Genomic DNA, 21792 nt, shown 5'->3' with positions numbered 1-21792 from the left:
GTGATTCAACTGGCTTAATGGTGAACTTAACTAGTTGAACTAGTTCAAACAGCCGGCAGCATGTGGGGTGACCGTTAGGACTCCTACAATCAAAATGGTGGCAGGAGGGGTTGGGGGATGCACACTGGATGGGATGATGGGCACTGGACAGAGATGGTTGAGGCTGAAACACTCCTCAGTTAAAGAGGTAGCTGGATCTGCATCTTAAGTGCTGTAACCCGCAAGTCTACAGACCAGATGCTGGAAAGTGGCATTAAAATAAGCAGCAAGTTTCTTCTTTCTCTTTTTGGCCGGTGCAGATACGTTGGCCTGAATGGCCTATTTCTGCAACATAACTTTTCTTTGGTTCGATGGTTCAGTAGTTGATGGCTGGAACATTGTGCCCTGATGTTCATCTGGTTGCTTAACAGGTACATTCAAAGTGATATCTGGAATCTTTCGCTTCCAATGTGCACTACACACCATTTTCTATAAAAAGGGTATGCAGAAAACATTCATATATGTCAACAGTTGTGTAACATCCGTGTATTTTGCATGACTGAGCACCCTTTAAATGATCATTTCTGTCAGGGACTATTGCCAAGAGAGTTGGGCAACAAGTACCAACTCTTAGTTAAGAAAAAGCATATTGTTAAGTAACCACACAAAAAGTTCTAGTGCGCAAGAATCAGTTGTGTACATCCTTTCTGCGCAACTTCAGCCATTCTTTGCTGGCCGGAACTCAAGTTTGATCAAGCCTGGGAAATGGAGGCAATTTTACAAAGGAAGATAAAAACTCATTAGATGCCACAATAAACGGAGCAGAGCACTTGAGAACAAATGAGACACGTTTGATTTAGCAGGTAGATTGTCATGAAAATATTATAATTTTCATAATGATATTGAGGTTTATTGTAAAGATAGGTTAATAGTGGGGTTTGGATTAGTTCCGCTGTGTGGATGTGTGTTGGGGGTGGTGGGATTTAATTGAATTGGAGGCAGCTGGTCTGAAGCTTTTGAGTTATGAAAAGGGAAGCTAGGTTTGAAATGCTAAATACGTAAACATGGCTGAAGTTTTAGAATGTGAGGTGTGAGGAACATTTGCATTTTTAGATTAATTAGGTTAGTTTGAATTTCAAAGAGATGGTAAGCTGTTATACTAGCCATAAGAGGCTAAGCCAAACAGTGTGTTTATTTTTCCCAAAGGTTACTGATAATGAGTACTATGAAAGATTTATATTATGAGAAAAGTAAAGCTGCAAAGACATATTGGAACAATGGAATTTAGATTAAAAAGGGAGAAACATGTATAAAGGAAATCTGGTTGCGTGCAAGGACAAGGAATTCTAAGATCTAAGTCAAGTGTAAAAAGCCTCCAGCCTCTGAGCATCAAGTTGCTATCTACAGGAACCAAAGCTAAGAAAGCTCACTTGGAATATCACCATCTAGGGTATTGTTGAATCTAAATTTGTTTTTACAGTTGCCTTAACAGAGGTGTAACTGGCAGTCAGATTCATTTGGGGAGTTAGGAGTTAAAATAGTAATTTGTAGACATAAGTGCTTAAAATCTTTTCTATTAAAAAATGTTTTAGTTTTGTAAAAACCTCTAAGACTCAGTAGTCTTATAGCTATTGAATTCAAGGCACGCATCTCGAAATAAAATACAAATTGCAAAATAGTTGTGGAAGCTGTTTCAAGTTTCCCTCTGGGATTTGAGCAACTCGGCATTTACCATCCGCTGTGCCACAACAAGCTCGAGAGTGAAGACAGCGTCATGTGTAGTTGGTGCTTTAATAGGCTACAGAACAATGAAAATACAGATGAGCAAAAAGTTGTACAGCATGGATCAGAGTGGAATCCAGCTCAGAGTAAAAGTCACTGAAGTGTGCGTGTAACAGTTGGCTTTAAGAAGAAAACAGAGAACCTCCAACCGACTTAAATAGTAGAAGACAATGATACCATTTTGTATTTGGGATGTGTACCACCATTTATTGGAATTCAAAAGTTGGGAGCAATCAGAACAGTCTGCAGGAATCACCATTCTGAGCAGGTTTATCATTAAAAACAGTTCTCTGATTATGACAGCGTTTATTAGAAAAACAAAGAAAACAAAAAAAACTTCCAGCTTTTCAAAAAAAAAAATCAGAAATTCAAGTACCTGTAGCAAGAGGCAGTATAACATGACCAAAAATGCTAATTTTACTTGTACAATGTAGCCGTTCATTTCCACCTTTTCTTGCTGCAGTGCTAGAATTTCCAGTTCAACAATACTGGGGTAAAAAGGATACAACAGTATGATCACACTATCATGGTGTCATTATAATTGGCTAAAGACTTTCAAATTACCTCAACAGATTTGACAATCTTAAATTTAACAAATTTTAATCCTTTCCAGTCCAGGAAGGTCTCGATTGTCCTTTATGCAAGAAAGCACAGCATCATGGGTATTAAATAATTAGAGGTCTGAGGATGGGGGGAACTGAACAGTGTCGGTCAGGAGTCTGAGAGCCTCAACCCTTGGTCAAAACGCCAATACTGTAAAGTTAGACACTATGGGTGGCAGTCAATTTGATTTGCTGTAGCTTTGTCTTGGAAAAGGTTCTGGATTAGAAAGGGTCATCATTCATTTTTTTCAGAAGGTATATATATATATATATATATATATATATTCTTTTTTTTTAAAAAAAAAGTAACAAAAAATGAACTTCAAAGTTTAGGTCAAATTATCAACAGATTGATGCGCATGTTACATGTCTGAACTGGAAAGGGGTAGGCTATGCCTCACATAATGCTCATAATTGCATTATAACCAGTGGCAGTTTTATTGAAGATGTGGCTGTACAACTTGCACACAGAGGCGCCTTAGATGTTTTTTTTCTGCGTAGCACCTTTCCTGTGTAGTAAAGAGAAAAAAATCCAACAATATCTGACCACGGCAATGAATGTTGGCTCAAAAGATTAAACAAGGGATTCTGAAAAGGATAGAAATGAAAGAAAATGAAAAAAAATGCACAAGATTCACTTATTAAAATATTTAGTCTGAATTCCTTTATTTAATAATCTAGTCCTTATGTATATAACACTGCTGCTGTAGAAAATTTACACACTTGAGCAATGGCATTTTGTTTTTAAATATTCTTGTTGTGGGGGCAGGAACAAGTCCAGTAGCTAGTTAAAATTTACCTTATACATTTTAAACTTTCGACTGTTGACTAACTCAGTTCTTAACGAAGACAGACTTGTATACTGCAGGGATACAGTCAAACTAAATCTAGACATCTGAAATTAAAAAAAACACAAATGGTTGGAAATACACAGGTCAGTCAGTATCTGTAGAGACAAGACAGGTTTCTTAAGTCCCCGGGTACTGGAAGCCTCAAATATTGGTCTGTCTTTCTTCTTTACAGATGTCCCTAGGACTACTGTGCATTTCCATCATTTTCTGCTTTTATTGCTGATTTCCAGTTTTTATTTTTATTAAGTATTTGTTGGACTTTCAATGTACAGGCTATTTAGTATACTTTTTTCATCAATTTTAGCAAACCGTCAGCAGACACTAATTGTATAATAGTGAGTTGTCAATGTCCAGCATTCAATGCAACAATATAGTTGTTTAATCTAGAATTAGGGCAGAAGTACTGTAGATGTTAAACACAGAAATTGGCTCTAGATCCTAAAATAGCTTGCACAGGATTAAAAGGACTGTTGAATGTTAGGAATGAGCCTGTTGGGGGTGTTACAGGGAAAACTACCTCATTTTACACCTGGCGTTTTTGAACACTTCCTCGATTATCCCTTTTGCTACCTTATTCTTTGTTACTTGAGTACATTGCATAAAAAAAAACATACAGCTTGAGAGAGTTAAGGATCAGTACAATTTGAAAAAATATGTGAAAACAAATTTGGAAACTAGGAGGGTCGTAAAACATTTTACGAAACAATTTACGTTCAAAACACCTGACACGTGAATTTGAAGCAACAAGCTGCATGAAACTAACTTGAAATGGAGAATTTGACGGGAAAATTTGAAGGGTTAATTGCGCATAGAATTGTAGGGATATGAGCTAGGTCTTGACAATCTGCATAAAGCTAAAAGAAAATTCCAATTGCCTTTGACACTATTTTATACTGTGGATTCCACTTATTGCTTTTCTGTAATGATTTTGCACAACATTTATGGATTTTACTGCAAAAAAAAATTAAACTAGACAATTACACTTTCAAGATTAAGCAATAGTAGTTTATCATTCTCATAATCTTAACAGTTATAGCAACGGCTTGCAATTGGTTTAATACCAACACAACACTGGTCACGGCATAACTCAGCAACATGTCCAAATACTCAAACCTGGTAACTGCATTTGCTTTTCCGGTTGCACAGTTGTTGCTACACTGAAGGGAAATGGTGACTCGGGACCCGTTTCATTACTGTAACCGGATTCATACAGCAGAATTGCACATGTCACAGTACAACAAAAACATCCAGATATCCCAGTGACACTGGATGATTTCTAATCTACGAAAAGCAGAATTACAGAGTCAATTCTTCTCAAGTCGATGCGCTGTTGCGAATTGAGAGCGACTCATTTACCTGGAAATCACTGTCATTTTGGGGATTTTTCTTGCATACTTTATTTAACTTGTAAAGAAGATTTTCCATTATGCAAAGTAACTTCACATTACTTTAACTTGCTGCAATTCAGGACTGTTGAAATAACAAGCTTTGCAGCAAATTACACAATGTAAATGTGCTAAAAATGTGCTCAGAAAATGTAGTCAACTTACAAGAATTAAAAGCTCAAGTTAATGTAACAGGAGGTGAATACAACAGGGCAGATAGAAAAACGCTTTGAATTTTTATTCACTTGTCAAGTACTCACTGAAGTGGCACCAACTACATACTATTTAAAACATCGGTGTAAGGCTCAAGGAACTCCTGGCAAACAAGAGTAGCCTCTAGTGTGCGGTAACAATAAAAAGGTCCTCTGAGAGAGGAAGGCAATCCAACAGCTGCTGGGCTGAAGTCATTTTTTTGGAGGAAATGTCTCTTTTAAAAAAAAACCTTATTGCAATCAAAATATTCCAATAATGCAGGTCACACTGTGGGAAAAGAAAATGGCTCTGGAACACGGTTCAGCAGAAATGAAGAAATTCATAACCTCTCTTGCTAGCTATAGAGTTCGCACGAAAGCCTATGCATCAATGTCAGTACTCGGAGGTGGGGGAAGGACAAGCTAGAAACAAATTATAAATTAATGGTAAACAAATAGAATTTGATAGTCTCACCTTTAATCCTGTGAGCCAACTGCTTATGCCTCAATTAAAACATCAGCTTTTAGGGAAAGGGCCTGTGCGTTACTTTGGTTTTGAGGAACATTTAGTGCAGCAAACAAAACAGTCCCTTTAGCAGCGACTAGTCGCAAGATACAGTAATAACTTCAACCTAAAATACAGACCATCTTCTGTTAATACAGTCATTTAAAAAACAATGTTTGCTCAGACCCTTTTTGTTTCAAAATGGCTGCAAGGCCTTGAGTGCAGCGTCTTAAACTTGCATTGGTCACGTGTAGCTGTACTGAAAAGGTATTCTAAATTGTACCCAACACCTCTGAACTTTTCTCCTTTTAATTGTTTTTGTTCTTTAAATTAGATCTATTTACAGAGACATTACATTTTTCTAATGTGTTCAGTTCACCCTCTTTAATATCAGTGCAGCAAACGTAGCCTACAAAGCCTCACTGTCACGCAGATTTGCTTTTGGGTCTTAATAATCTGGTGGTCTACGTTCCGAACTACAAACTTTTCTCATTGTATCCCTCTTAAGTCACACTTCACTGTGAAGAACGATTCGCATGTTGCTTCTCTTTCATCCAGGCATGGATCTTTTCCTTCAGTTCGGGCACTGTAATATATAAAGTAGTACAATCTGAGAATAGAGTGGAACTAATTTAACAAGCACCTTCCTTCATTGTATCTAATTAGGCAGTCACAAATATCTAACACAATGATGCTATGCAAGTCTCACAACTCTATTGCAAGTCTTAGTCTGTGTAGCAGCGTCTTTGCAGAATCTGAAGTGTCAGAATCTTGTGTTGTTATCAGCTTTAGATCGTCATCTCCCCTTTGTAAGCAGAAAGATATAAAATAAATACTCCAAAGTTAATCTGAGCCAACTAGTATCAGTTCTTTTTGTCCATTCTTGCTATATGGGTATTTGCTGGTAAGGCCAGCATTTATTAGCCATCTTTAGTTGACCTGGAGAAGGTGGAGGTGAGCCATCTTGAACAACTGGAGTCGCTGTAATGAAGGAACTCCCAAATGTTGTTAGGTTAGGAGGTTCCAGGATATTTATTCAGCAATGAATGAACAGACAGTGTGTGCATTATGTCAAGACGGTATGTGATGTGGAGCAGAATTTAGGATTGATGGTGCTCCCATGCACTGACTGCCCTTGGTCCATTTAGGTGGTGGATGTTGCACATTTGGGAGGTGCTGAAGCCTTGGTAAGTTCTGCAGCATATCCTGTAGATCGGATGCACTACAGCCATGGTAAACCAGCAGTGAAGCAAGTGGATATAGTGCCGATCAAGCAAATTGATTTGCCCTAAACAGTGTCAAGCTTCAAGTGTTGTTGCAGTTCCACCTATACAGACAAGTGAAGAATATTCCATCACACTCTTGGCCTGTGCATAACAGAGACACTTTGTGAAGATTTTTCTTTCACCCCTGATTTATGCCATATAGTTAATAGCTAAGATCAGGCAATTGGCACAGTGTAAGCTCTTGCCCTGCCACTTGCAAAGTCAGCAAAAGTGCTACACTCTGTTCAATTTTCTTAAAACAAACCTTGAAGGCAGAGACTTATGCTGGGATACAATTTGTCAGGTGCCAGCTGGTATGTCTCCCAAATGGTTGCCCTTCGTAAGGAGTGCAATATTGAGCTTAAGAGTCAATTCTTGTCCTCATCCAATGTCTAAATACTCTCATTTTCCAATAAGGTTATTGGTATCTATTTAAAGAAGGAACTCTGACCGATTTTACCCCTTTGTAGTATTAGTCAATTGTACTTGCCCTTTTGACATCCTTACAGATGTCTTACTACAGACTAAACCTAGAACTTTCCCTGTCTGTTGACCTCAGCACATTGGGTAGCGCTTTTACCTAGTTTGTCACTGGAAGAAGCTATTAATCAGTGCAGTAGGTTTAAAGTAACACCCATTACCTGGCTCCAGCATATTCTCAGTCAGATGTTGGCGGTTAAATGGGTCTGTTGGTGAGTTCAATAAGTGTCTTAAAATAATAGAGCGGTCCATTATGGTCCCAGAGGGCAGCTTCACAGGATCATTCATCAGAGTGTCCATCAATGGATCTGCAACAATAAGGCCTTATAATTCAGCAACTCTAATAACTATTGCAATGTTGTAATCAAAATTAATGTATCTAATGATAAACGTGGAACTCAGCTGGTATCATTTCTATTTGGAGCAGCTCAGGGTGTGCTGTGGAATCTGTTCTATTAAAAATGCAGAAACGTTCTACAGGACTGGCAGTGGAAGGAATGCAACAACGGGGAAGGTTCATAAGGCAGCTGTCTGAAAACAGCAGGTGGGTTTGAGCAAGGAACCTACCCATGGACAGCCTGCTTCCAACATCTGTTGCTAGCAGCATCGTGACTTATGGAAGATGCTGAGAAAATCACTAGTTCTTGTTCACTTGGCAGGACTATTGCCACTTATCAGGCTGCTATTAGCACCAGTAGTGCAAAGTAAAGCAGCCTTAAACTGAGACATTTTTATACCAGGGAGAGTTTGCTTAAATCAGTTTGGGAGACTGGTTGTCTGCAAATCTGTTCCCAGGATTTACAGTACTGTATCCAATCTCCTTATCCGGCAGCAGTACTGCAGTCTCAAATAACTGCAAAGAATACAGGTTTTCCCTAGTTTTTGTACTTTTTCCACGAGCTTTCCAGCTTTCATGTATTTTAATTCCATCCATTTAACCAAATGCTAATGACAACATTAGAATACTGGCATGAAGGAATTAACAGTAGTAATTCAACTCCCTACCATAGATCACAGTGTATAAGTCGCACCAGCAGATAAGATAACAATTTTTCAGCACCAAAAATCATCTTTAAGCCTATACTCAGCGTACGAGTCTATCCCTCTTTTCTGCCAAAAAAAAAATGCCGTACTTGCATTTGAATGGGCCTCAGTTTTCCACCTCAGAAATGCATGTTTTACTCACCTTGTAAGTCACTGCATGGGATCAAGCAGGCGATATGGGCCTTGTTGCCAAGGTGATACGTGGGAGGTTAAGACACACCCACACAGAGCAGACCGTGTGTGGGGCAAACGACGAATAGAAATTGGGTTTTCCGGCAAAAATGAAGTACAAAGCTGGTTTCGAGCCAAAAGTCATAACATTTGCTAACTCGTCAAATAACTGCTCCAGCGAGGAAATTCGGTGTTAGTGAAATACTGGGTGTGAGAAGTGGAAGGAGGGATCTGCCCAGAAGATGCCCAAGACAAGCCAGGACCAGCCACTGGCGTGATCTTGAGAAACTTGTTTCGGAATACGGGTCCTCGAAAGTCGTCAGAATGGTTACATCAGCACCAAACGTGTAATGCAGATATACACTTAATCAAACCCTGGTTTCAGAGCGACAGCTGGTTGGTGTAGTTGTTTTATGGAACAAAAAATGCCTAGTGTTCCGGCAGAAGACCAGGATCATTCCAAAGCTACCAAAGGACCTCGATGCCAATAGTACTTTGCGTCAGATGACGAAGACAATGAATTTGACTTTTTAAAATGTTTTGATTGCGGTTAAAGGTATCTTGTAGCATTAATTCATTCGATAAAACATGTTGTATTGATTTAATTTGAATTTGAATTACCGGTGCTATGTTTATCTCTCATTTCAAAAATCGCAACCACCCACACCGGCAGTTCACATTTTATACTTGGCGCATAAGCCAATCCTCGTTTTTGGAAGATTTTGAGGCTTCAAAGGTCAACTTATATGCTGTGATCTACAGTAGTTAAAAGGAAGACTTAAATTAATAAAGGTTACTATTAGGGGCGAATTACTATTAGTATTCATGTAGTCATCAATCCAGGATTGATTCAACATCAATTGCTGATGTCAATACCATTCACTCTCACTCGGTAATACTTTAGAAATTTTTTTTAAATTAAAAAGTACCATTTACAGCCCAGGAAGCCATTTAGCCCATCGAGTTCATGCTAGTTCTCTGTAGAGTAATCCAGTCAGTCCCACTCCCACACTCGATCCTGCAGGTTTATTTCCCTCAAGTGCCCATCCAATTTCCTTTTGAAATCATTGATCTTCATTGCTTTCACCAGCCTCATGTTTCACATCATTACCACCCACTGCGTAAAATAAGTTTAAAAAAAAAATTCATTCAAGGGATGTGGGCTTCGCTGGCTGGGCCAGCATTTACTGCCCACCCCTAATTGCCCTAGAGAAGGTGGTGGCGAGCTGCCTTTTTGAACCACTGCAGTACTGTAGGTACACCCACAGTGCTGTTCGGGAGGGAGTTCCAGGATTTTGACCCAGTGACAGTGAAGGAATGGCATCTCTTGCCCAAAACCTTAAATCTGTTCAAATTAGTAATCGAGTACTTCACAACCCATCTGATGATTTAAAAAAGACAGAATAAAGGGATTTGATTATAAAAAGATCAATATCCACGAAAATAGGCAGGTACTCCTTCAGTTTAAGGTCTGATCTGACAATGCAGCAGTCACTGAAATGTCAGCGTCATTTCCATGCTCTGTTCCTGATATGGGGCCTGCATAAAAATTTTCTCACCCAGGGATGAAACTCCTAACCCTGTCAGCTGAGCCAAGTGGGCTGCAATAACAATCCTTTGAAACTATGAGAAATGGGTCCCAATGGAGACTCTGGTAGCAAAGTTGTAATGCTGCAGTATATAAACAGACTCTTCTTTCATAACATGGCAACCTGCCATAATTAGCGCATTTAACAAAGCACTGATGTATCATTTAGAATGAATGCCATTTAATTAGATTTGTAAATATTGGATCAGAAATTCTAGAGGATATGAACTAATTTGTAATAATACTGCTCAGGACTATGTATTATTACATCAGTTCAGTTGTCTCCAGTTTCTCTTTGTCCGGTATGAGCTACCAACCAAGGCAAAAAATTCTTAGATATTGCAGATTTAAAGGAATTTCTCCTGCCTGCAATGTATTCTAGAATAACTGGTAGCTTAATAAAGGAAGAGATATTTCAAATAAAAATATTACCCCAGCCTGAATAGTTGCCTAAAAGCGTTTGCAGATTATACTATACCAGATTTGGAACAAATACTGGTGAGAATTTTACAACACAAGGGTTTGGAGTCACTCATTCCGCAAATTTTCCATTATAATTCAGCATTAGAATTTTCCCCAAGCTTGCTTACCTCGGAATTCATCTGGTGCATCTCCATAGTCAATTTCTGCACGGGCATTCTTTGTGACAATTTCTTCCACCTTTTCTGCCAGAAGTCTAAATTTTTCGATAGCTATTGTCGATTTAATTCCTGCTTTTCTCATTTTTGAAATGACTTCATCAAATAATTCTTTACTGTATGACCGCTGTTCCAAAAGAAAAAGTGTTATAATATTGAAGATAATTAAGGGCATAACTTGTGTAATTTATTACACAAAATACCTACAACTGGCAGATTATGAAAATATGGAATTGGATATGATAATTTCCAAACATGAGCTATTTTATTACAGGGCAAAATAATGGCCAATGGGATATTAGAATGTAAGTTCACACTCATTAACAACACAGCATATTGTTAGGGCGAGCATAGGCCAACTTAAAAAAAACAGCAAGTAATTCCAGGCTGCTTCTGCACACTTTCTAGTGGATACCTTAGCATTAGCAGAGGATATAAGGACTGGGTTCCAGCCATTCTCTAGGAAGCAAATGGTGCATACAGCAACGGGGTGGATTGAGGCTGAAGGTGTGCAAGAAATGGAGGAGTGGGTCTGAATGAACTCACTCTATGCCCCAAAATGCGAAATATACTTCTAGTGGTTTGGTTAGCGAGCTTACCTCCTGTATATCCACCAGTACCCAGCACAACTTAAAACCTTAAACGTTTAAAACAGGAATCTGCTTATATCGGCCACAAAGTGAAAACCATTAATAATTTGCATGAACCTCAATTTCAAAGTTGTTGGTTGTAGCGTCTTTGGTGCTCAGTTCATTTAGGGTAGGAACAATTGAAGACCATTGTTTCATTGGAAGGCAAACCAATGGTAGAATCTTATAACACAGGAAGAAGTCATTCGACCTGACATCTTTGAAACAGCTAGAAATTTAGTTCCACACCCCAGCTTTTTCCCGTGCTAAGAACAGAAGAAATAGGAGTAGACCACATGACCCATCAAGCCTGCTCTGCCATTCAACATGATCACAGCTGATCTAGGGCCCACTCCCCATATCCCTTGATTTCCTGAGACACCAAAGATGTGTCTAATTCCAAAGATTCATAACCCTTTAAAAGAAGAAATTTCTCCCCATCACAGTCCTAAATGAGTATCCCCTTATTGTGAGACCGTGTCCCCATATTTCAGATTCCCCAGTCAAGGGAAAACAACCTCTCAATATCTACCCTATCAAGCCCCTTCAGAATCTTGAATGTTTCAATGAGAGCACCTCTCATTCTAAATTCCAGAGAATATAGGCCCAATTTATGCAGCATCTCATCATAGGACAACTCTCTCATCTAATCCAGTACAATCTAGTGAACCTTTGCTGTACTGCTTCCAATGCAAGCATATCAATCCTTTAATATGGAGACCAAAACAGCGCACAGTATTCCAGATGTGATCTCATCTAAACCCTGTTGAAGTGTAACAATAATTCTTCATTCTTGTACTCCAATCCCCTTGCAATAAAGGCCAACATGCCACTTGCCTTCCTAATTGCTTGCTGTACCTGCATGTTAACTTTGAAGTCCTTGTCTAAGCACACCCAACTCTCTCTGAACATCAACATTTAGAAGCTCCATGCCTTTTAAAAAAACTCCTGCTTTTCTATTCTCTTGACCAAAGCGAATAACCTCACATAATCTGCAAATTAGTACCCGTCACATACATTGCCAATAGTCTTCTGAAAGTTCCCAAGGAATGTGATTCAACCACTCTTTCAGGTCTAAGCAACCCTCTGTGTGACTGTTGTCAACAGTGCAGACACCTGCGGTCAGAAGGCATGTGCTGGAAGCCAGCAGGTGCTCTCTCTTTCTCAGGTACCAGGCGCTCTCTCTCTCAGGTACTTATTAAAATTGGTCACTGACCTGCCCAGTTTGCCTGAAGTTGACACTGCAGCTGCAGATTCTCTCCCAGCTTGGGCCGAGACTCAGTCTTTCCAGTGTCTCGTTGGAAATACTTATAGGAAGGTGTCACATTTAGAGATTCTCCTAGGCAACTGAGAGATAAATACTGTACCCGCAGTGCCAGCAGAATTCCGAGCTGCAGAGGGATCTAGGTGTTCTAGTGCATGAGTCACAAAAAATTAGTATGCAGGTACAGCAAGTAATTAAGAAGGCTAATGGAATGCTATCCTTCATTACGAGAGGAATTGAGCAGAAAAGTAAGAATGTTATGCTTCAGTTATACAGAACATTGGTGAGAGTGCATCTGGACTGCAGTGTGTAGTTTTGGTCTCCTTATTTAAAGAAGGATGTACATCTGTTGGAGACAATTCAGAGGAGGTTTACTAAATTGATACCTGGAATGAGCGGGTTGTCCTATGAGGAAAGGTTGGACAGACTGGGCTTGTTTCCACTGGAGTTCAGAGGAGTGAGGGGTGACTGGATCAAAGTATATAAGATCCTGAACGGTATTGGCAAAGTGGATGTGGAAAGGATGTTTCCTCTTGGTGGTGAACCCAGAACTAGGGGGCACTGTTTTAAAATTAGGGGTCACCCTTTTAGGACAGTGATGAGGAGAAATTTTTTTCTGAGGGTTGTGCAACTTTAGAACCCTCTGCCTCAGAAGGCAGGGTCATTGAATATTTTTAAGGGAGAAGTGAATAGATTCTTGTTAGGCGAGGGAATCAAAGGTTATTGAGGGTAGATGAGAATGTGGAATTCAAAACACAAACAGACCAACCATGATCTTAACAAATGGCAGAGCAGACTCGAGGGGCTGAATGGCCTACTTCGGCTCCTATTTTGTATGTTCATATGTTTAGTATGTGAGAAATAGCTACAGAATTGACAAATCTACACACTGAAAACAGCAGACATGATGTGACACCACGTGCATTCAATTATCATTTAAAATTGCATAGAATCCACTTCCATGTGCCATACATGATGCAGCATGAAATTACTCTAAGGAAGAGTTATACAGTGAAACACTAGACAGAAAATTAGTTAATACAATTTCATTTGGAGGCTCGCAGACAACGTATGTTAGTAACTATTCATAAAAATAGATATAAAGAGTAAAGCATTCAGGAGTGAAGTACACAAACCTGGTCATCAGCAATGGCTTTTGCAAACCGGGGACAGTCTAGATGCAGGTAAATATCAGTCAGTTGATCCAAAAGTTTCTTTGGTTCAAAACCATATTTTTCTGGGTTTTCTACCTTTAGGTCACGGCATTTAGGTCCACACAGTTGCTGCAGGTTAAAGTTTAACATGGCAGCTAAGCGTGGGCCAAGTTCCTGTAACAAACAAGGGAGAAATTAAATAGTGCCTTACTGAAATACTGTTTGTTAAAGCTTCATCAACAGACTCCAATTAAGTCTTTTTTCAACTTTGAGATTTTCTGAATATCTTCCACATTCAGCCAAGAGCATGAGAGCAGTGAACAAGAGAAAAAGAACATACTGGTAAGAAGGGCGAGACGGCAACACTCTATGATATGATTATATTTCTTTATCACCTTGCACAGAAAAACAGATCTTGGTTAAGACAGCTGCCTCTTTTCACTCCTAAATACAAACCTATTTGCTACCACAATCAGATAACCTCCATTACTTTAACCTTCAGAAAACAGATGGAGTAAATTGATGTACAATATCAATCTTCAGTCAACCAGGAAAGCAGTTACTATGGGACCAAGAGTAATCATGAGCCTCTTGTCCTATTTCTCTCTGCATCCTCTTCCCACATCCAGGTGATCTGGTTTAGCATCTAGTAACTTAGAACTGCCTAAAGTTGGTGCACACGCGCACACAAAACATGCACACGCACACACACAAAAATGGAGTTTCGCACACTGGTCAATAGTTTGCCTCAAGCAAAATAAATCTTCACTACTATACAAAGTGAGATACAGTTAAGTATGTAAAACTATAATCATGTTTATGGACAAGCAATGACAATTTCAAGGGGGGGTAAAACAATTACTCAATAGTTTACTCACAGGTCTAAGGAAAGGTTTTTGCACTTGTTTGGTGAGGTAATGGAACATGTCCACTGTTTCCGCACCAAGAGCAAGATATGAGCGGGAGACGCGCTCGTCCTGTGTCAGCTGTGATTGCCGACTCTGTTGCTGATCCTTTTAAAATAAAATACATTATTAATTTTGAGAGATCTGCTGGACTTAGGCTGTGGAATTTGTTTTATTTCAAGTGTAGAATCTGTACTTCAAAAGTCTCAACATGAATACTGACATTTTACAATTAAACCACCTACAGTACCTGCCCAGGGTTATTCAAAGAATGAACTTTTGATTTTTAGCAGCTCATTAGAAGTGTGAAAGGAAGCAAAGAAAAACAAACTGGTATGCCTTATTAGCTCCTGGGAAAAAAACATGCAAAAGGGTGGAGAGAAACAGGAGAATCAAACAATCTTACAGACCAAAAACAGGCCATTTAGCCCATTAGCTCTGCATAGATTCCTTGTGCCATGGGATAGTAATCTTAAAAGGAGCAAAGACCCAGTATAATTCTCAAGGCATTTCAGAGTTTATAAATATTTAAAAATATGAGTCAGAAGCTTTTAATTAGGAAACAAACCATATGTCTTGTACACACATGCTGGGACATTTTATCATCCAAGTATTTTTGGTTCTTTACAAGTATCCAAAAAATGTGAAACAAAAAAAAAACGGTTTATTTTTTAGACATAGTTTCACAAATTATAATGGGCAACCAGATGTTTGAACATCAAATGAAATTATCCCTATTCCTGAATTTCCAACACTGCTTTTGAGCAAGCCAGAATTAAATATGGTTTTTGTCTCATCTTTCTCTCACTATCAGTCTTGATCTAATGCCATTACTTAAACTCAAAAACAAAACCAGGTACATTAAACAAGGTATACACTTACCCTGGGCAATGAGTCCCAGCGTTCTTTGTTCTTCATTTCTTCTTGTACCTCATGGATACGTTTGAGAGAATCCAGACTTTCATCCAACAGGTACGTAGTGTCATTTATTAACATATTTATGTAACGGACAAATTGCTTTCCCGAACTACAAATATAAAACATATGCAGTGTAACTGTAGGATAAAGCAGGCCACAAACCAGGCCATAAAAGAGATGCGAGCTGGCAAACAAACTAAATCCAATCTAACAAACAGGTTTTGTGCATGTAACCACAGATAATTGGCCATATGCTTTGGCAGCTGGTGGTCACTATGAATCCATGGATCTTTAGCTCTTCTCATCCTCGCTCTCCTACCTACCATCACACATAAAGCCAGACTTTTTTTTTCTTCAAATTAAATTGGATCGACTTACTTAAACTCTTCCATAAAGGTGCCTTGATGTGCCACGTTCTGCCAAAGGCTCTTAAAAATTGTGCTGATGTGGTAACGGATAGTGAATTTGTCATAGAATTCACTAGTTGCTCCAGTATGTTCAACATCTGAGAAACAAATTAACGGCACATTTTTGTCGCTGCTTCCAAAACACTGAAGCTCAGTATAACACATCAGGCTTAATGCCTTAAACAAAGATATTGTCTGCCTCATTAACACGACAACATTATTGTCACTAAGAGTCAGGTTATTTTAAAATGGCACAAGCAGTTTATAAAACTTCAAAGAAAAGAATAACCAAACATATAATGGCTGAAGTGTTGTGCGACCTTTCCAAGAGCAGCACTATGATGATACAACTGGCCTCTATTCCCCTCTCCAGAGAAAGTGCTGAAGTGTTGATATTGTGGGGACAGATGCCCCTTACAGCCAAACAGACCTACAACACAGCACCTGGATTCACAAAGGATGGTCACTCGGTTGAGGTACTAATGAGTAGTCAGCACTTGAGGAACTAGATCACAGCACAAGTCCATGTCTTCAGGAAAGGAATTGAGGGGGAATTAAAAAAAAAAACACAAAATGAACTTCCAAAGCCTTCATGATGGGATCAGTCCTTTCATTATAAAGTTGGCGTTCTCAGTTAATTTTCCAATACACGTGATTATTAATCTTCGGCTTTGGCATTCGATTTATCTTCACAAAAGAAGCCTCGGGTCCTGTAGTCTTTTTTAGTAAATTGAAAGAAAACCTTATCTATTCTGCTTGGAGTGAAACACTGACTAACATGTTTAGGTGCTGATCTAAGGCCAATGGTTCTATTTCCCCAATAAATAATTTACAGAGCTATGAGACAAATGTTTTATGAAAGCATCTTACAGGAGTCTCCAATTAACTCAAGAGCCTTTCATAGCTCATCTAATGCAGAACTATCTAAAGGAACCCCAATGGCACATCAACCAAATGATAATAAAATTATCTTTATGGTCAAGTTAAATTGGAAAATAGCATACCTGTGTAAAATTTCATTAACGCAGGCACCAGTTGTTTTGTGGCCAGTGGATGATTCTCCATTATTTCATAGAATTTCTGTGTTCGAGGCTGAACTGCTGGATTTGTCACAAACACGACTTCTACCAGCTTGGCAATCAAGTAAGGATTTCGGATATAGTTCTGACTACAGATAAATACAACTAGGAAGGTCACAACGTCCTGAGTACAAGGCTCGTATAAAACCTGAGGGGAATATCTGCAGAAGAATAAATGGTAATGAATTAAAAGAGAAAAACTATAATAAAAGCTGGCACATGCTGGCAGAGGGGGTGGGGTTGCTTTGTTAGTAAGAAATGAAATCAAATCAATAGCAAGAAATGATGTAGGGTCATATGATGTAGAATCTGTGTGGGTAGAGTTGAGGAACTGCAAAGGTAAAAAAACCATAGTGGGAGTTATGTGCAGGTCTCTGAACAGTAGTCAGGATGTGGAGCACAAGATACACCAGGAGATAGAAAAGGCATGTAAGAAAGGCAAGGTTACAGTGATCATGGGGGATTTCAATATGCAGGTAGACTAGGGAAATCAGGTTGGTAGTGGATCCCAAGAAAAGGAATTTGTGGAATGTCTACGAGATGGCTTTTTGGAGCAGCTTGTGGTGGAGCCCACTAGGGAACAGGCAATTCTAGATTTAGTGGTGTGTAATGAGGCAGATTTGATAAGGGAGCTTAAGGTGAAAGAACCCTTAGGAGGAAGTGACCATAATTTGATAGAATTTACCCTGCAATTTGAGAGCTGGAATCAGATGTAACAGTATTACAGTTGAATAAAGGCAACTACAGAGGCATGAGGGAGAAGCTGGCCAGAATTGACTGGGAGATGAGCCTAGCAGGAAAGACAGTGGAACAGCAATGGTAGGAGTTTCTGAGAGTAAATTGGGAGACACAGCAAAAATTCATCCCTAGGAAGAAGAAGCATACTAAAGGGAGGATGAGGCAACCATGGCTGACAAGGGAAGTCAGGGACAGCATAAAAGCTAAAGAGAAAGCATACAATGCAGAGAAGAGCAGTGGGAAGCCAGGGATTGGGAAGCCTACAAAGACCATCAGAGGACAACTAAGAAAGAAATAAGGAGGGAGAAGATTAAATATGAGGGTAAACTAGGCAGTAATATAAAAGAAGATTGCAAGAGTTTTTTTAAGATACATAAAGGGTAAGAGAGAGGCAAAAGTGGACATTGGGCCGCTGGAAAATTACATTGGAGAAGTAGTAGTGGGGAACAAAGAAATGGTGGAGTAACTGAATAGGTACTTTGCGTCAGTCTTCACGGTGGAAGACACGAGTAACATCCCCAAAGTTCAAGAGAGCCGGGGGGCAGAGGTGAGTATGGTGGCCATTACCAAGGAGAAGGTGCTAGGAAAACTGAAAGGTCTGAAGGTGGATAAATCACCTGGATCAGATGGATTACACCCCAGAGTTCTGAAGGAGATAGCTGAAGAGATAGTGGAGGCGTTAGTGGTGATCTTTCAGGAATCATTGGAGTCAGGGACGGTCCCAGAGGACTGGAAAATCACTAATGTAACCCCCCCCCCCCCGTTTAAGAAGGGAGTGAGGCAAAAGTTGGGAAATTACAGGCCGATTAGCCTGATCTCGGTCATTGGTAAGATTTTACAGTCCGTTATTAAGGATGAGATTTCAGAATACTTGGAAGTGCATGGTAAAATAGGGCAAAGTCAGCATGGTTTCATCAGGGGGAAGTCATACCTGACAAATCTGTTAGAATTCTTTGAGGAGGTAACGAGTAGGTTAGACAAAGGAGAGCCAATGGATGTTATCTACTTGGACTTCCAGAAGGCCTTTGACAAGGTGCCGCACAGGAGGCTGCTCAGTAAGATAAGAGCCCATGCTGTTAGAAGCAAGGTACTAGCATGGATAGAAGATTGGCTGTCTGGCAGGAGGCAGGGAGTGGGGATAAGGGGGTCCTTCTCAGGATGGTGGCCTAGTGGAGTTCTGCAAGGGTCAGTGTTGGGACTACAACTTTTCACTTTATACATTAATGATCTAGATAAAGGAACTGAGGGCATTCTGGCTAAGTTTGCAGATGATACAAAGATAGGTGGAGGAACAGGTAGTATTGAGGAGGCGGGGAGGCTACAGAAGGATTTGGACAGGTTAGGAGAATGGGCAAAGTGGCAGATGGCATACAATGTGGGGAAGTGTGAGGTCATGCACTTTGGTAGGAAGAATAGAGGCATGGACTATTTTCTAAATGGGGAGAGAATTCAGAAATCTGGAGTGCAAAGGGACTTGGGAGTCCTAGTCCAGGATTCTCTTAAGGTTAACTTGCAGGTTGAGTCGGTAGTTAGGAAGGCAAATGCAATGTTGGCATTTATTTCGAGAGGACTAGAATATAAAAGCAGGGATGTGCTGCTGAGGCTTTATAAGGCTCTGGTCAGACCACATTTAGAATATTGTGGGCAATTTTGGGCCCTGTATCTCAGGAAGGATGTTCTGGCCCTGGAGAGGGTCCAGAGGAGGTTCATGAGAACGATCCCAGGAATGAATGGCTTAACATATGAGGAACGCTTGAGGACTCTGGGTCTATACTCGATGGAGTTTAGAAGGATGAGGGGGGATCTGATTGAAACCTACAGAATGCTGAAAGGCCTGGATAGAGTGGACGTGGGGAAGATGTTTCCATTAGTAGGAGAGACAAGGACCCAAGGGCATAGCCTCAGAGTAAAGGGAAGACCTTTTAGAACAGAGATGAGGAGAAACTTCTTTAGCCAGGGAGTGGTGATTCTATGGAATTCATTGCCACAGAAGGCTGTGGAGGCCAGGTCATTGAGTGTACTTAAGACCAAGATAGATAGGTTCTTGATTGGTATGGGGATCAACGGTTACAGGGAGAAGGCAGGAGAATGGGGTTGAGAAACGTATCAGCCATGATTGAATGGTGGAGCAGACTCGATGGGCCGAATGACCTCATTTCTGCTCCTATGTCTTATGTGTGACAAAATAGCCAATAATCTGCAATATAATAGTATTGTACAGAACCCAACGTACATGTCAAGAAATTTTAAACAAACCTTTTCATCCTTCAGCACAAAGCAAGTATCCAGAAAGTACAATAGAGAACGGGCATTGACGCTACTGTTGTTCACAGCCACTTACTGATTCACATGCAGATTACACCAATAAAGCAGTCAAAGCCCAATGGCGCAGTGGGTATACACGCTATGTTGTGTGGTGGTTAGCCATACAAGTAAAAGTAGGCTCAGAAAGAACCCTGCTGTGTGCCGAATTTGGCAGGGCAGCAGCAAGAATGACAAATTGCCCTGGTTCTGTGGTGGGGGCTTAAGAGTATCATAAAAGAATATTGGCTGGTGGTTGTTCCAAATCTTGATTACTATATAATGTTACAATACTCAGAACAGTAAAAGTAGTAATATTAAGGCTTTACAATGAATTGATCACTCGTTTCAGTTCCGGTTACTACTCCACACAGATGTAGATTCGCAAACATTTTTTTGGTGCCATTTACAATGCAATCATCTAATTAACATGATAACAGGGTTTATATGAAGTGGTACTAGGGGATGAATGTTCTTTCCTCATCGCTGACTTATCTCTCATTGGTTTGTGTTGCAACAACATTTACTACTCGTAGCTGAACTCAAGCAACATTGCTCGTGGTTAGGTGGGGATGCTAAAATGGACTGTGTGCGAGCTGTCTTGTCCCTTTAAAATCACTGCTCTTGTACCTTCTGTTGGAAACTTGTATAAATAGATATATCCATAGGTCAATTAACAGACAATTCCTTCTTGTGGCAGGAGAGCAGCCCAGACTATCAAGATTTGAAAAAGCAGCAGGAAATGATTGGCTGATCCCACCAACTTTAAAAAAAGATACTTTTGACAATGGGGTGAACTAGATTTAAGACTTTTGACAATGGAGTGAACTAGATTTAAGACTTTTGACAATGGGGTGTACTAGATTTAAGACTTTGACTTGTACAGATAGAATCATCTTGGTTAAGTACACTGTAGGATCAGATTCTTCTACAAGCGGTAGTGGTCCACTGTCTTGCTGGAAAGAGAACTTGTTTTAACGAATGCACTGATGACTGAGTCTCTCCTAAGGATTAACCCCACATTATTACCTCTGTTGAAATTACATTTACTTACTGTACAATAAACAGCAAAAATTCAGCAATATCTTCTAAATAGAATTCAGGCAATGCTGCAAACACCTTGGGGACCTCTGGGTTAAGGGGCAGTGTCATGCTGCAAGATGAAAGAAAAACATTCAGCAATCCTGTAGTTAGGAAAAAGTACAAGATCAAAAGAACTCATTGTCAACACCTATTTGGTCGGTGCTAGTTTGATTCAATTGTTAGAATAATACAGACTCTGCAGTTTCCATGGCTTTTAAAAAGTAGGGCTCAAGCAACAAAGTTACTTCATTTCTTGAACTCACAGCTCAATGGTGCAATTTTAGTGTAGGTGGAACAGAGAAATATGCGGCACAGTGATTTATAACATGGCCCACATAGATGCGGAAATTGCATTCAAATTCAAAAACTGCTGGAATGAAAGCCATTTCCCCTCTGACAGTTCCAACTGGAAATAATGCTGGTCATCTCAACCAATTCTTAGTGGCCATGAATCTACTAGAATGCGATACAAATCTGACAAAGCAATAGCAATGGACAGGAAGGCAACAAGGATGGTTGGGCAGCTGTTGTGTGAATTTATCAGCTTCTTCCTACATTAACCTACTTACAACTAACAAGATCTAGTGTTGGTACATTGTGCAAACTGCTCTCTATACCTAGATTGAGTGAAGAGCGTATTTGAAATTTTAAACCATCTTGGAAGGAATTTTTAATAATTGAATTAAGTAGTTTGCCTACATAACTGTTAGTGCACTCCAAAAGCAATTTGCTTGTGCAATAGGCTTTGCAATGCTTTGACGCAAAAGGGAACCACATAAATACAAACTTCCTTATTAGTACATTTAAAACTACAGCAATTAATTTCAGAGCCC

The 21792-nt window shown here is 39.7% G+C and overlaps 1 protein-coding gene across 2 annotated transcripts in view; it reads right to left on the bottom strand.

The window, feature by feature from the left end:
• Nucleotides 1-5668: 5668 nt before the first annotated feature.
• Nucleotides 5669-21792, bottom strand: part of ube4b (ubiquitination factor E4B, UFD2 homolog (S. cerevisiae)) — a 76001-nt gene continuing 59877 nt past the window's right edge. For both annotated transcript variants that reach the window (XM_041206348.1, XM_041206349.1), the window contains 9 exons: nucleotides 20931-21029; nucleotides 16763-16998; nucleotides 15730-15856; nucleotides 15316-15460; nucleotides 14407-14541; nucleotides 13511-13702; nucleotides 10434-10608; nucleotides 7202-7348; nucleotides 5669-5881 (listed from right to left, as the gene is read on the bottom strand). In XM_041206348.1, coding sequence (XP_041062282.1) covers nucleotides 5811-5881; nucleotides 7202-7348; nucleotides 10434-10608; nucleotides 13511-13702; nucleotides 14407-14541; nucleotides 15316-15460; nucleotides 15730-15856; nucleotides 16763-16998; nucleotides 20931-21029 — 1327 coding nt within the window. In that variant the 3' untranslated portion in view covers nucleotides 5669-5810. The remainder of the gene's footprint in view (nucleotides 5882-7201; nucleotides 7349-10433; nucleotides 10609-13510; nucleotides 13703-14406; nucleotides 14542-15315; nucleotides 15461-15729; nucleotides 15857-16762; nucleotides 16999-20930; nucleotides 21030-21792) is intronic.

The sequence above is a fragment of the Carcharodon carcharias genome, chromosome 15, assembly GCF_017639515.1.
Source record: "Carcharodon carcharias isolate sCarCar2 chromosome 15, sCarCar2.pri, whole genome shotgun sequence".
NCBI classification, from domain to species: Eukaryota; Metazoa; Chordata; class Chondrichthyes; order Lamniformes; family Lamnidae; genus Carcharodon; species Carcharodon carcharias.
This window is presented reverse-complemented; position numbering and strand designations above follow the sequence as displayed.